This window comes from Siniperca chuatsi, linkage group LG16 (genome assembly GCF_020085105.1).
Source record: "Siniperca chuatsi isolate FFG_IHB_CAS linkage group LG16, ASM2008510v1, whole genome shotgun sequence".
Classification (NCBI taxonomy): Eukaryota; Metazoa; Chordata; class Actinopteri; order Centrarchiformes; family Sinipercidae; genus Siniperca; species Siniperca chuatsi.
In genome coordinates this window covers 22,195,559-22,211,151 of record NC_058057.1, presented here as the reverse complement: position 1 = coordinate 22,211,151, position 15,593 = coordinate 22,195,559, and the positions used below count along the sequence as shown (strand labels likewise).

The following is a 15,593-nucleotide window of genomic DNA, read 5'->3' as shown; positions in this document are numbered from 1 at the left end:
TGGACGTTACGTTTTTCATTCCGCTGTGGAAATCTTTGAGGGCACTATAATGCTTAAATGTCACACTCAGAATTCGGACAGTCCATTAAAGTCGAAGAAAGTAAATGTCAGCACACCTGAGGTGATAGATGATCTTCCTCAATGTGTTTAATAAGATGTATTTTTGTGTGTGTGTGTGTGTGTGTGTGTTTTCTCTTTAAGACGCCTGTAAAAGAGCCCAACAGTGAAAACGTCGACATCAGCAGTGGAAGTGGAGTCACAGGCTGGAAGAGCAAGTGCTGCAGTTGAACAACTCCTCTGTTTCACTCACACTAACGCACACAAACACACACACATACACACTCTCTCTCTCTCTCTCTCTCTCTCTCGCTCTCTAACCTGTCTCATGAGTTTTCTTGCACACTGACACTCTGTCTCTTTATCAGAATAAAACAATAAACCACTTCACTCGTCTAACCCCACCCCCACCATATTCTTCCACGTCATTATTTTTATTTCTGATAAAAAGAGAAATCCAGTCACGTTTCTTGTCATTTGTTTTAAAAGTTGTAAAAAAAAAAAAGGAAAAAAAAGTGAAAAGACAAGCTCATATTTTTAATACTCACCCTTAACCCCCCCAACAGCACTCACCTTCAGTCAAAGGAAATCAAAAGAAAAGAAAATCAAACAAAAAAGACAAATGTAGGATTAACATTTTGTACACTTAGTGGGGTTTCTGTTGTCTAACCGTATTTGGTCATATACAATTTGTTACCAAGTGACAGAGGCGTGGCTAGCTCCTTTTGTATGTGGGGGTTTATTTTGTCCTGTGCCTTATATGGAAGACAGGGGCGGGGCTGTGTGGTGGGCGGAGCCACATCCACCCAATGAAATTACAGTTTAATAATCTGTGGGTTCAGGCTCCCAACAGGAGGAAGCCGAACCGAAGCGGACGCGTTTGAATTTCTCCTCCAGCCAAGAGAACGGCATTATACAGTATGTCCTGTTTATTAATGTTTTATTTTTATCTGTATGATTTATTTGACTTTTATTTGTTTGATTTCATTTTCCCTTTTTGGGTTGAATTCATTTTTTTAATTTTATTTTTTTTCCTGCATGCAGATTTCTTTGGGTTGGAAGCGTTTCTGTAACGTTGTGTAACGTTTGCCACTGGGTAACTGTGGGCGGGAGGTACAGAAGTTCTCTTTGGAAATTCAAACAGTTTTGCAGATCCATTAAAAATAAGCTTGTTTAAGTTAACTTGTTTGTCCTCAATGATGTGCTGTGTGTAGTTTCATGTCTCCACTTCTAATAAGCAAGATTTGGGAAGTTTGTGACCTGAAGAGGAGGTTGTCAAGCTAAAAAGGGGTGACAGATTTTAAAATCAAAGTTTCCTACTTGGTATGAACACCAAAACCTCGACTCCAGTGCTTGGCTTAATAACTCTCTCTCTCCTGGTCTTGACTCTATTTCAGAGCACGTTGGAAGATGGTGGAGCCTCTTTATTTCAGATTAGTCCTTAATCTTTAGTAAGAGTTCGGCCACACTAGCAAATATTTGTTAGGTCTCTCATTTACTTACATCACGACCCATTTAAGGCATCCTGCGAGGCAAAACCGGGGGGAAAATGAAGGTAGTCCCAGCAGCTAGCAACGTTATTTGTGCCAAACCATGTGAATACATTTCTCAGCTAATTTTGGCACTGAAGTCAAATTCAGTATTAGTTGGTGGAATGTGAGAAACTGCAAGTTATTAAGTCACTTTACGCCATTAGGGGCAGCGCCGTGGACTGCTGAGATACCATCCATCCATTTTCTACCGCTTGGTCCCGTTAGGGGTCGCGGGTGACTGGAGCCTATCCCAGTGACTTTGGGCCTTAGGCAGGGTACACCCTGGACAGTGGCCAACTCGTCGCAGGGCTAACACAGACACAGACAAGGACAGACAACCCCATTCACTCTCACATTCATTCAATACGGGCAATTTTAGAGTTATCAATTAACCTACACATGCATGTCTTTGGACGGTGGGAGGAAGCCGGAGAACCCGGAGAGAACCCACGGTAACACGGGGAGGACATGCAGACTCCACCCAGAGAGATTGTGTGATGTTGGTCTGGTCCGGGAATCGATCCCACAAACCCACGATCTCCTTATTGGGAGGCAGGAGCTTTAGCCGCTCTGCCACCGTGCTGAGATACCAGTATTAAAAATATTTTCAGATGGAGGAAAAAAAAAGTCTTAATTGTCTCCCGTTACTGTCAGTGAGATGAACTTAACAGATGAATTTTCAAACTTATTTGAATGTCATATTTGTACCGTCTTTGCTCTTATTTAAAGCAGACAGGTTTTTCAGGTGGGAAATTAAAAAACATTTGCATTGCTTTGGGGACAGATTGACACCTGGTGTAAGGTAAACTATGAGGGGAAAAATGGGTTAATCTACAAGTAGAATTATACAGCGATTTAAAAACAAAACCATGGGACTGTGCAGTACTGTCTAGACAAAACTCAACTGGAAAACCAATACATTCTGCCGCAGGAAAATGTATATGTATGAAAATATCTCAAAAATGATCCGTCTTCCTGAATCCCAGTCGCACACTACAGTTCTGTGCTTTGACGGTGTACTTTATTAGAAAAATGTCAAATTAATTCCTCAAAAATGCCAGCATGCAGATTTTTGGATTGTGGTGTTGGATACTTGAGTTCCACTGTTGCAGTTTACAGCAGAAATAAAGGAGCTACTCAGGCTGGAGGAAAAAAAAATGTAGATAATAAATCTTCAGAAAATGTCTGCTTGCTATTTATTAAAAAAAAAAGTTTTCACATTTGCAAGTAGTGGCACACGCCTTCATTTAGTGTTGTTACAGAACACTAAAGTACATTAATTTATCTATCAGCTCTCAAAATAGTGCACTGTCAGCGTTAGTGCATACACATCTTTGTAGTATACAGTAGGGCCTTTAGAGTTGGGACACTGGAGGGTGTAGTGGTGCCCATCATAGGGCTCTATTGCTTTGTGTGGCGCCCTCAGGTGGCTGCAGCCTTAAAATCATCACCACCCGCCTCCCTTTCTTTTTCCTGACGGACTAAACTGTGCTGTCAAAATGTATCTATATTAGGCCAGTTATTTCCTTTTCACAGTAGTTTTCATGTTGAGCACAAGCTTCTATCTTTATGGAAACTTTATCTATTACCGCAGATGTTTGAACTACCCAGGAAGTTGCAAACTCTCTATTGGGTTTTACCCAAAAGCTGACCAATAACTGATTACCAAAGGTTGATGTGTTTGTTTTTATAAGGCAATATAGGAAGCCCTTTAATAAATATCCCTTTTTCAAATGGAACATCCGCAAAACTTATCTTGTAAATATTTAGTGGAAATTTATTTTGGGCATATTTAAAGGTCAACTAAGTCTAGAAATGTCCCTGTAACAACGTGGGTATCTCTGCATGTGAGCTCATTTAATACCAAAGCTTCTCAACATGCTGATATAGCAACAGAACAAAATGAAGACTTTGGAGTGGCCTAGACAAAGTCCTGACCTGAATCCTATCCAGATGCTGCGGCATGACCTTAAAAAGGCAGTTCATGCTCGAAAACCCTCCAATGTGGCTGAATTACAACAATTCTGCAAAGATGAGTGGGCCAGAATTCCTCCACAGCTGTAAAAGACTCATTGCAAGTTATTGCAAACGCTTGATTGAAGTTTTTGCTGCTAAGGGTGGCCCAACCAGTTATTAGGTTTAGGGGGCAATCACGTTTTCACACAGGGTCATGTAGGTTTGGATTTTGTTTTCCCTTAATAATAACAACCTTCATTTAAAAACTGCCTTTTGTGTTTACTTGTGTTATCTTTGGCAAATATTTAAATTTGTTTGATGATCTGAAACATTAAAGTGTGACAAATATGCAAAAAAAAAAAAGAAATCAGGAAATCACTTTTGCACACCACTGTAGCTGTTGGAAATATTTCAATTTAATAAGTGTACATTACTCTGTGTCTAATTTTCTAAATGTTTAGAAATAGGCTTCTTTTGCTCAAGTTTTAGGTTTCAAACACTTCAGCTCCAAAGTATGGAATCACTGCTCTTATTATAGATATTTAGTGTTACTTAACGTTTTACCCTTACAGAAGCCAGGAGGAAACTCAAGATCTTCATCTAGTTTAGGGCTGAAACCGTTAGTCGAAGTATTCTTTCAAGTAAAAATGCATAACATTGCCCAGTTCCAGCTTTTCAATTGTGAGGTTTTGCTGCTTTTCTTCGTCTTAAATGACAGTAAACTGAATATCTTTGGGTTTTGGACTGTTGGTCAGACAAAACATTCAAAGACGTCACCTTGGGCTTCAGTAAATTGTGATGAACATTTTTCTGTATTTTCTGACATTTTATAGACCATGTTATCAAATCATTTAGTCGGGAGCCCTAAATTAAATCGCCAGTCCAGTAGTCTGTTTGTACTTAATAATCTACTTTTAATAACGTAACACGTTTGGTGTGCATGTGCTTTACATTCTTTATTTATCACCCTCTTCCCTGTACCCAACCACCCAGAGCAATAATGTACACAAAAATAAAATTCTCTCACTTACAATGAAAACACAGAACCAGTGCAGAATGCCAGTGGTCACCATTAAGTCCATAACTACATTCAGAGATCTTTTCCTAAACACAAAGAAAAGTACAGCGGGTTACAAAATCATCATGATACGTGATGGAGAGCAGTTCTCTCCACCGTCAGTCCAACAATCCAGTTTTTCTTTTTTAAAATCAGTACAGAGGCACGAAAAACTCAACACATGACAGCTGTAGTGTTTCTCAAAGACAGGAATTAAGAAAATGACTTTGAAGGAACTGGGTTTTAAGCTTTCAAGCATCTCACAGATCCTTGGACACAAAGAATACTATAGGATGAAGTGGTTAGGTGCCTAAAAGCAAGGCATTTCTGCTTGATAGTGTTGTAACGCCATAAAAACTAATTTCATGGTTTTGTGATCGTTATTTTCTAAATGTGGGTTATTGCAAACAAAAAAGGTCAAAACCCACCTATTTAGTGCTTTGGTTGAGAGACGAGCATGAAGTCTGAATGGCGATGAAATAAGTTCAGTTATGCAAAAAGAGTTCAATCTATTCAGAGTCCTGTGAATTAGTGTTGTAGGTATTTTGGGTGTAGGAGAGACAAAAGCACACAACATATTGACAGAAGGCAGCAGCAGCGGACACTGACGAGGGCCTGCCCTAAGGAAAAAATACCTAAATCAGCTGACAGGGAAGAGAAAAATATTTACATCAACTGTATACAACTTAATTTATAAATACATTTTAGGTATAAATTAGAAAAATAAAACAACAAAAAAACTAGTGTAGTTCAATCAGCTACTGCTACTCTCATTTTAAAATGCCAGTCTGATTATTAACCCTCTTTATATTTGGTGAAAGATACAACAACAACAAAAGATCAAAAAGGCACAGCAATGAATAATTAGAGCAACTTATCCCTGCAAATTTCTAAGAGTCACAACACTAAATCCCCATTGCAACAGACATTAAAATATAAATTAAGACAAATTTTTTTTTTAACCAATAAATGTAATTCCAACAACAAGAATTCCCACACTCAAACAGCATCTACACTAGCATCACCAGTTACAATTTTCTTAAATAAATTAAGGCTTTAAGTAGGTTTGCGATAAGTTGTCAAAGACAGCACCCTGATTTTTTTCTGCTTTCTGGTCCTTTGAAGCTTTTCAGGCAGCACACATGATACGGTGTACCTTTCAAACATTAAAGGAATAGTTCAACATTTTGGGAAAACACACTTATTTGCTTTTGCCAAGAGTTAGATGAGCAGATCAATATCACTCCCATGTCTGTACGGTAAATATGAAGCTGGAGCCAAAGCCTGTTAGCTTAGCTTAGCACAAAGACAGGAAACAGGGGCAAACAGCTAGCCTAGATCTGTCCGAAGGTAACAAAATCTACCTACCACCACCTTGAGATATATCTTGTTTGTTTGATCCGTACAAAAACCAAAGTGTAAAAACGACACATGGTTTCATGGGGAGTCATGTTTTCGACTATTTCTCGATTGGGAACAGACTTCCAGGTGTCTTGTCATTACCGTGAGGTTGCCAGGCAACCACCAGAGACTCCAGGAAGTCACTGCATCGTTTAACCCCTTTTCTGTGCATAACCCTGAAACACAACCCTTTGATTAGTCCCGATCCTGGTCTCACCAAACCAAATGTACAGCGACAGAAACATGGTAAAAATGTCAAGGTTTCTTCGTCCCTTGTTTTTGTTATTGATTTGTTGTTTTACTGTACTGTTTTGTTTGCACTCCTGTTACTAAATAAGCAGCTGTTGTCGCAGTGCTATTAGGATTTTAAATTGGTTTACACAGACAGAATAAAGAGGCATTGTGCTTTCAAACACTGTACAGTGTGTTTCTTTTATGTCTTGTCTTACTGCCTAGTGGTGTCCAAATAAGGTAACAAATCCTCCTCCGCTCGGATTTCTGGCAGCTGCTTGCAAACGAAATACTACTTGTTAATTAGTGAATCTTAGAGGTGCTGGTAGGCAGATTGTTACCTTTGGACTAACACAGGCTAGCAGTTTCCCCCCGTTTCCAGTATTTTTGCTAAGCTAAGCTAACCGGGCGGTAGCTTCATACTTACTGTACAAATATGCGAGTGGTATTGATCTTCTCATCTAACTCTCGGCAAGAAAGTGAATAAGTATGTTTCCCCAAAATGCCTAACTCTTCCTTTAACTTGTAGTGTGAACTTGTGGTTTGGAAATCAAAGTCTGTTAATGTGACCGTGTGCTGCAGAGTGTTCTGACTGCTCCTAAAAACATACTTTCCTATGTTCAAGGATTTAAATGCTGTACCGTTGCAATCCCCTTCACACAAACACACACACACACACACAAACACCCTCCACAAACTCGTTATGTACAAGCAGCTCAACTGGCCTCAGACGCTACACGTAGACCAGGTCTCGGCCCTGAGTCGCTGAGCTACTGGCTGCCTCCTGCGCCGGGCCCTCTGAGTCCGCCTCGTCCTCGTTATAACCCTCATACTCGATGGGTTTGGGGCAGCTGTACGGGTGGCCGTTGTCGTCGAAGAAGCGGCGGAAGGTGAACTCGTAGAAGGCGTGTTCGGGGTGTTTGCCATTGCGGAACCAGCCGTTGAGGGTGTCGTTGTGGTTGTTCTCGCCATCGCTGCTGCTGCTCCACAGTTTATCCGGGTCCACGGGGTCAAAGTTGGAGGTGTCTGTGGAGTGAGCGATGGTGGGGATGTAGGGCGCCACCTGCTGCCGCTGGTCGCTGGAGAAGTCGATGGTCTTGAAGAAAGGATGAGCTTTGATTTCGTCCGCGCCGTTCTTGCCGAGGCGGTCCTCGGGCCCGCGGCACAATTTAACTATGAGATCTGACGCCTCTGGGCTGAGCTTGGCTGGCGGGGGAATGTGCAGCATGTTCTTCCAGTTTATCACCTGGTTTCAACAGTAGAGACAACGATTAAGAAACAATGAAGTCTGTAGATGCAAAAACATTTCACTGCAGGTGCTTCACATACCTTCAGCTGTGTCTCCAGGGGCGTGGTCGCTAAGAAGGGAGGCTGTCCAACAACCATTTCATACAAGATCACACCAACACTCCACCAATCACAGAGCTGGGTGTATCCTGGGGACGATTAAACACATCAATCACACTGCAACAACATCTCTTAGGAGGGCTCTGAGTTTATAATCAGTTAAGAAGTGTTAGCTTTTTCTCAGTTTTTATTTCAAAGCTTAATTACAGACCAAGTCAACTATAGCTTATCTCCCCAGTAGAGCTGTAACAATAAGTCAATTAACTGATTGGTCGAAAGACAGAAAAATATCTGCAACTATTCTGATAATTGATGAAGATAACATAAGCTTTTATTGATCCCCAAAGAGGAAATTCAGGTGTTGCAGCAGCACAAGGACAGAGATAAGTACAGATAAATGGATAAAGTATAAAGAAAATAATTACAAGTATATAAAATAAAAATAAGAACATAAATAAAAAGAGCAATTGAACTCAAAATTACAAAGCAAGACAGTGATTACTTGTTTCTGTCATTTTTAAAGCAAAAATGGCAATCATTCGCTGGTCCCAGCTTCTCAAACGTGAGGATTTGCAGTTTTTCTTTTTTCTTTGTAAAATAAAATACTAATATGAATTTCTTTGGGTTTTGGACAGTTGGTCAGATAAAAAAAGTAACCTTAGGATGCATTGATTGGCCACAACATGACCAATCCACATTAAATACAGTTTCTCTGTCAATGTGATAATAAAATTCAGTGTTTCCGCTTTCAGTTACATTCATTCAGTCCAAGCGGCTTGTTTGTTAGTGCCACAGAAATGCCTGGCCTGATGTTACCTTACATAAAACTGTTTCCAGTGAGTTCCACACAGTGAGGTATACAAAAGTATACATTTGGGAAAAAGAGGGCAATGGGATTGGATTGGTACACAGTATCGCAGATACCTTAAGTTGAGGTAACAGAATCGGTACCAGGAGAGAAGAGCTGGATCGGTGAATCCTTAATTTTTTCACAATTTTCTGACATTTCATAGACCGAATAATTATTGGATTAATCATGAAAATAATCGGTACATGTAGCAGTCATTTGTGCCCATAAGCTTCAAATACAAATGCCAACTCATAGAATAGAAAACACGGACATCATACGAAAAGTAAACCAGGTGCTGGACTGCATGTGAGCAACAATCATGATAGTAGAGTCGAGATACTTAAAGTTGCCAATACAAACAAATATATAAAATCTATCATCACAAACATCTGAGTGAGATTTTGAGCACACTGCTCTTCATTAGACTCATGCTACCAATGTTAGAGATTAAAGTAGCACATTTTAGTGAAACAACATGATACAAATCCTGGAAAGAGAGTGTAGCCGTGGTCCACTGTACCTGTTCGGAGCAGCACTTCTGGTGCTATATAGTTGGGCGTCCCCACCAGTGAATGTGCCAAACAGCGCTGGTGCTGCCGGGCCTTTCTCCTCTCCAGAGGCTTCAGGCGATCTGAACAGCGGCAGTTGGCTGGGTCTTCCCACTCCTTACTGAAGTCCATGCTGTCCTGCCTCACATGGTCACCTGGACAGAGACCACACAGTAAAACGCTCATTACTTTGCTCATTATACTGATCAGTTGTTATTTTTTTGGACTGAAACTGCCAATAGTCAAATATCTAATCATTTTCATACAGAAAGTTCAGCTGCAGAGAAATATATGTTCTTGGCAGGTTGAAGGAGCTCCAAGTTAGATTACACATAGATGTTTCTGTTCTGCTCGCAACTTTATGACAAAGTTTAATTATTTGAAAACTACCTGATCCTGACCTGCATAACAACTGTGTACTCGCAAAGTTTGAGAGATCAATTTAGTGCACACCATGAAACCTACCTGACACTCTGTTTAACACTTTTAAGACCATTAATACCTCAGTCTTTACTGGCATTGCTCCCTCCACATTTAAAACAGAGAGGAAAGTATTTCTGTTATATGGAGAAACTCGGATCATCAGAGTGCGGAGTACGGCATTATAGCTGAAAAGATAAGTCAACTGACAGAAAATGAGTCGGCAAAGAATTTGATAAATCAATTAAGTCAATGTAATTTTATTTTTTTTAAAGCAAAATTCCACCCAAATTCACTGGATCCAGCCTCTCAAATGTGAATAGTTGTTGGTTTTCTCTGTCTTCTATTATAGTAAATTTAACATTTGTGGTGTTGGGACAAAACAAGTAATTTTCTGACATTTTATACACCTAACAATTAATAAAGAAAAACATAATTTTAATACAGGCTATTATTTGAAAATGTGTTTTACGTACTGTAGATTAGATGGTGAATTTAATATTTTAGATGAACTGTTAAAAAAGCGATACCCACCACTCTGGTAATACTTGGAGTCATGCGTCCAGCGGAAGCCAGTGCAAAGGCCGAAGTCGGTCAGCTTTATGTGTCCGTCTCGGTCGATGAGGATGTTATCAGGCTTGATGTCTCGGTGGATGAAGCCCATCTTGTGGACGCTCTCCACAGCACAGGTGAGCTCTGCGATATAGAACTGGGCCAGCTCTTCTTTGAAGATGCCGAGCCGGATGAGAAGGCTCATCATGTCCCCTCCAGGGATGTACTCCATGACAAAGTACAGGTTGTCCTTGTCTTGGAAAGAGTAGTAGAGACGTACCACCCATTCATTGTCGGCCTCAGCCAGGATGTCCCTCTCAGCCTTCACGTGGGCCACCTGGTTTCTCAGCAGCACATCCTTCTTACGGAGCGTTTTCATGGCGTACAGCGCTGCTGTGTCCTCTTTTCTGGCCAAGCACACCTCACCGAAGGCTCCTATGCCGAGGGTCTTGATTCGTTTGAACATGGATTTATCCATCTTGGCCCGCTTTAGCCGAATGTAGTTGGACTCTTTCTGGCAGAGCATCATGCGCATCTGCTCCTGAGCTTCTGAAGACAAACCCACCTGAGCACAGGACAGAGTCAAAAGTGATTTAATAGCCCACATAACCTCAAAAAGGCTCAGAAAAGTTGCATAAAAACACACATGTAGTCCTGGTTAGACATAAACTGGCATTCAAGGGAATCAATCAATCAATAAATGGAAACTGGAAAATGGATACTGTATTTCCCTTGTGTTAAGCATCACTTTAGTCCAAAACAAAGATGCACGAGCAATGACATGATCAGTGAGATGGAGGTCGTGGAGTGGCATGCATTTCCTTCAGCCACTGGGGCCAACATGCTACATTTATTACATTTACACACAATTACATTTAGTACATTTAAAATACAAAAAACAGTCTCTCAACAACAGCTTACTAGAATTACTGATGTGTGTGGACTATTCTGTGTCACAGGACAGCAGAGATACCTTTACCTTTTTAGATCAGCTGTTAGCGACAGCAAGGAGAGAAAGGAAGCGAAAGAACAGCTAAGAAAAAATAGAACAGCATGAAAAGGACATCATCTCAGAGACAGATAATACAGTGATGACATGATAGTAGGGAAAACAGTTTGGAAAGGGTGAAAGGTATTCCTTTAAAGAGCAAAAACTGAAACAGATTCATCTATAACTCTATAACGTCTATTAAGAAAATTACTAAGGTTGTTGATATTCTCACCCGTTGCATCTCACTTTCCAGCTGCTTCCTCCTCCGAATCCTCTGCTGATGGTTCTTCAGGATATTCTCCACATGTTGCTCCATGAAGAACTTAAAGGCCTGGGGGGAGTACAGTGCAATTCTTCCAGACTCCCCTCTCCGCTCTTCGTCTTTCTTGTTACGGCGGACAGGAACAGGTGATGTCGTGATTTGCTTTTTCTCTTTCTCTGTCGTTGCGGTGCTTTCTGGACTTTCCGTCGTCTTGTCTCGGGAGCTATCACCGCCGTTGCTCTCCTCTTCAGCGGGCTCCTCTTTGCCTGTGCCGAGCTTATTGGCCCCTGGATCGTAGGCAGGGGGGCAGGGTGCAGCCTGCTGCTGGAGGAGATGCTTAGGATAGGGCGGAGGGGGGCCCTGGTAGCTGGGGACTTCTGCTACAACAGGGATCTGAGGTACAGGGGCTGAGGGTTCTGGGTAAGCTGGTGCAGCTGGAGGCGGCGGAGCCTGCTGCATCCATGGGGGGTGTGTGGGAGCGACAGCAGTGTGCAACTCAGGTTTCTGGACACGCATGCTTTTGACTGGCTGCAGGATGGGAGCCTGGGTGATGGCAGTGACCGTGGTGGCAGAGGGCTGGGAGCTGGCTGTGTGGACCGATCTGCCGTTCAGCTGGTGGTTGTTGAAGGAATTAGAGCGGACTGGCATGTTGTGCTGCCATGATGGGGACAGATCCTGGTTGCTGCTGTTGCCTGGGGAAGACTGGGGCTGGTTGGGGGCCATAGGAGCCTGGGACCAGGACTGAGGAGGACCTATGTTGTACATGTCAAGGTTGTGACTGTTCCGGTTGGGAACCATCATGGACTGAGGGATGTTTCCACCGTTGACGTAAGAGGGTGATGATGCAGGTCCTCCTGCCTGCATCAGCTGGTCAGTGGGACTGTGCCGGCTGCTCTGATTAACTGGGTATGGGGGAGGAGGTTGCCTGCTGCCCCCAGCCATATAGTCTGGCTGAGGTGAGCCATTCTGAGACCAGCTGGAGGGGAAGGTGAACTTATTCCCCCCAGAGCTTTGCATTATGATGGGCTGGTGGCCCACAGGCACAGGGCTGATCCCACGCTGATTCTGAGGCGCTGCTGCTTGGTACCCATCAGGCCAGGCCCCCTGGGGTACTGGAGAGATGCGGGGCACAAGGTAATCCATGTTGCCAGAGTAGCGCTTGGTTGATGGGTTGCTGTCCCAAGACGGTGCAGGAGGCATGGCACCGCGGTTTGGTGGAGGTGTGACACTGCGCACCTGAGGCGGCAGTGGAGGATTGACTCTCTGGCTGTTAGGGTGACCCTGTGGGAAGGCAGGAGGTGGTCCGGGGCTGTCTGAGCGGTACATCATTCCATCCACCATGAGAGGACCGTGTCGAGGAGCCAAAGACTCCTTAGAGCCTTTCCAGCTCGGCCTCCTCAGCACAGCCTGCTGGATATGAGAAGATCCTATAGACACAAAAATTTGCAAAAATACAATCAAGAGAGGAAGGCATGAAAAATAAAGATCACTACTTGTAGCACTGCATCCTCACAGCCAAAATAATTAAAACCAAAGTCCATCTAAAACTGAAACTAAAACAAACATTTCTAAATAAGTTTTTTTCACAGCTGAACAGTTGTTATACTGTTTAAAATGTACACATATGCATGCACACATAGGAACGGTGTGCTCTCTCGCCGCAGGGCCATGTTCCCAAGACTCAGTAATTAACTTGGTATATACAATGCTATTAAATCCAATAGGAATGCTAAAACTACGAAGACCAAAGCTGAATAACGTGGCTTGTTGTAAGATATACTCAACATCAGTATTTCCTTAACTTTGTGTGTGTTTTTGTATTTTTTAATAAAAGGTCCAAAACAGTTATCAAAATTCAAGCACCTGTTGATACTAAAAACGGTTGCCAACATATTATAATGCATGTTTTTCCTTGAATGTACTATTGTCTTTATGAATGAAAACCCAAAAACCTAATTTCCAGTCAACTTCTTCCATTACGTGATGCAGTGACTCATTCTCCTTTTGTTTGCATGTATTGTCATTTCTTTAAGCAAATGTCCCAAATCCTGCAAACAATATCAAGGTTGAATAAACACACATGGGTGGAAAATAAAAGAGGAAACCCAGCATTTAGTCCCAGTGGACAGTTACGTACCTGGGGCTTTCAGACCTGTAGCGTTGGGGTTGGCAACAGCCATCTGTTCCCTCATCGAGTCCTGGTAGCTCACCTTACCCAAGAAGTCTATAACTGCCCCCATACTGTGATTGTTGCTCTGTTCAAAAGGCACAAAAAACAAACAAACCTATTAACATTTAAAGTTTGGGCAGTCAAAGTGTGATAAGATGCAAATGAGCCGCAAATAAATTTAATATAGGATTAATTATTTTTCGGAACAGTTCACACATCATTACAGTCTTCAAAAGTCATGTCAATGGACTAAAAGTGCAACTAACAATTCTTTTCATTATCGATTCATCTGCACATTATTTTCTTGAAAAATGTCAATCACAGTTTCCCATATCCCAAGGTGACATCTTTTAATGTCTTCTGTCCAACCAACGGTCCAAAAGCCAAAGATTTCCAGTTTACAATGATATAAAACTGATAAAAGCAGCACATCCTCACATTGGAGAAGCTGGAACCAGAGAATGTTGGGAGGTTTTGCTTAAAAATTAACTTAATACGATTAGTCAATTACCAAAATAGTAGCAGAATAATTTTCTGTCTATCAACTAATCGATTAATTGACTAATTGTTGCAGCTCTGAAATGGACGGTTTCTTTCCACAACAGTTAAATGTTACAGTTACAACTGAAATTACTGCACTGCATACTGTGGCACTACATACCTGGACTGCACGCACTGGCTCAAAACAAGTGCCAACTTCCAACTGAGAAACTATTTCTGTATTGTCACCTGTACAAGCTCGTCATTCCACCTTGCATACTTTTCATTTTTCGAATAATTCTCCCGTAAACAAAGTGATTATTCTCAATTACAGAGTTATGTTAAGAATAAAATTCCTCCACAATCCTTGACAACAACCTGTCTTGGTGACAAACAGAACACGAAAACACTCATCTCACCTTCTCAAACCCAACACAAGGGGGTTCCTGCGACACGTGTTTGTTCTCCTTGGGGCCTGAAGTACTGGGTTCATTGGCAAAAGGCATCAGGGATTTGCGGATCTCCTGTAAGGCCTTATGGTAGGGGTTTTTGGGGTTGCTGCAGCGCCCCTGTTGCCTTGGGTCCTCAGGAAGCATTTTTCCAGCTCCACCAATGTCCACTTTAGGTGGGTCAGAGGGTTTGGATAAGTTGCGTAGGCTGTTCCGTATTTCCTGCAGCATTTGTTGGCTGTTGCCGCTATAGTTACTGGTGGGGAACGTTTTGGGTCTCATCTGTCTGTATCCTTCGGGTTTCTCCCCTCTCTTCATGTAAGAGCATGTATGATGACGATGAAGGGGATGAAGATGTCACTCAGTCCAGGGCTGCAGCAAAGGGTAGCAGGTGTCTCTGATGTCTGACCTCACATCTGCATGCTGCTAACAGAAATGTACAGAACCAATGTGAGATGAGCAGACATCCAGAGTGCATGTCATATTACAGAACAGGTTGGGCAAATGAGATGTAGAAAGTAATAATTAACAAATACTAACAGATACAAATTAGCTAACTATATAGATATCAATAAAAGTCAGACTGTCAGTTCTAGGAGTTATTATGGACCAATAGCTGAAAATAAAGTTTGATTTCAGCGCTTTACTATTTCACTTTAAGCTAAACTCGTTGTTCAAAGCTTTAAGGTGGAGAAACTTGCCTCAGAAGAAAAAGTATTCCTTCACGAAACAATAATCAGTACACTTGCTAGCGTCGTTAGCAGTTCAGGCTAACAGAGCGCTACTTCAACGCTAATCCTCTTGCGTCAAGTTTTGTAAAAAAATGTAATGCTAAAGTTGTCTATCACATTCGCCTAAATATCCCCAATACACAGCGACCCATCAGCTGCAGACTGGAGTTATCGCAATTTCACTTTGCATAAAATCAAACAGCGCAGCAGCAGTTTCTCCGCGGCCTGTGCGTTAAAGGCGTCCATTTGCTGCTAGGCTAATTCAACAACAGGTTGAGAATTAGCTGCTAGCTCGGAACACAACTGGCGACAGTTAGTTAGCCGTTAGCCGTGTCTGACAACTTACCAGTATCTGTAGCTGCCGCGGTCTTCGACACTTTTCCTATTTTGACAACAAACGATATATTTCCTTGACCTTTCTCGGCGACAATGAAGTGTTTTTAACTTAAAATGTCCTCGTTGTGCCGAGCTGGCTTGTTCCTAGTCGTGTTGAATTCCTGGGATGTCTGAATGACAAGTACAACAGCAACAAGTTAGACACGGAAGAAGCGCAACACAC

At 42.0% G+C, this 15,593-nt stretch overlaps 2 protein-coding genes across 5 annotated transcripts in view; one reads left to right on the top strand and one right to left on the bottom strand.

Annotated features, from left to right (window-relative positions):
* The window catches only part of rab10 (RAB10, member RAS oncogene family), a 17,008-nt gene extending 15,769 nt beyond the window's left edge, over positions 1 to 1,239 (top strand). Inside the window, exon 6 of the mRNA XM_044168400.1 lies at positions 202 to 1,239. Coding sequence (XP_044024335.1) covers positions 202 to 288 — 87 coding nt within the window. The 3' untranslated portion in view covers positions 289 to 1,239. The remainder of the gene's footprint in view (positions 1 to 201) is intronic.
* lats1 (large tumor suppressor kinase 1) lies at positions 538 to 15,593 on the bottom strand. 4 transcript variants are annotated; one of them, XM_044168397.1, is made up of 8 exons: positions 15,381 to 15,590; positions 14,274 to 14,729; positions 13,342 to 13,459; positions 11,175 to 12,631; positions 9,934 to 10,516; positions 8,952 to 9,134; positions 7,564 to 7,670; positions 538 to 7,480 (listed from the first exon to the last, which is right to left on the bottom strand). In XM_044168397.1, the coding sequence occupies exons 2-8, from the start codon at positions 14,619 to 14,621 to the stop codon at positions 6,968 to 6,970; spliced, it is 3,309 nt and encodes a 1,102-aa protein (XP_044024332.1). In that variant the 5' UTR covers positions 14,622 to 14,729; positions 15,381 to 15,590; the 3' UTR covers positions 538 to 6,967. The 4 variants fall into 4 exon arrangements, with proteins under 4 accessions (XP_044024332.1, XP_044024330.1, XP_044024334.1 ...); XM_044168395.1 differs by having other exon boundaries at positions 14,274 to 14,726; XM_044168399.1 differs by lacking the exons at positions 538 to 7,480; positions 7,564 to 7,670; positions 8,952 to 9,134 and adding an exon at positions 10,931 to 10,943 and having other exon boundaries at positions 10,388 to 10,516; positions 14,274 to 14,726; positions 15,381 to 15,592.

Coding starts and splice junctions, on each gene's coding strand:
- lats1 (XM_044168397.1), bottom strand. CDS start 14,621: ATGAAGAGAGGGGAGAAACCCGAAGGATACAGACAGATGAGACCCAAA. Junction 10,517..11,174: donor TGGAAAGTGAGATGCAACGG/GTGAGAATATCA, acceptor TCCTGTGCTCAG/GTGGGTTTGTCTTCAGAAGC. Junction 7,481..7,563: donor CCCTGGAGACACAGCTGAAG/GTATGTGAAGCA, acceptor TGTTGAAACCAG/GTGATAAACTGGAAGAACAT.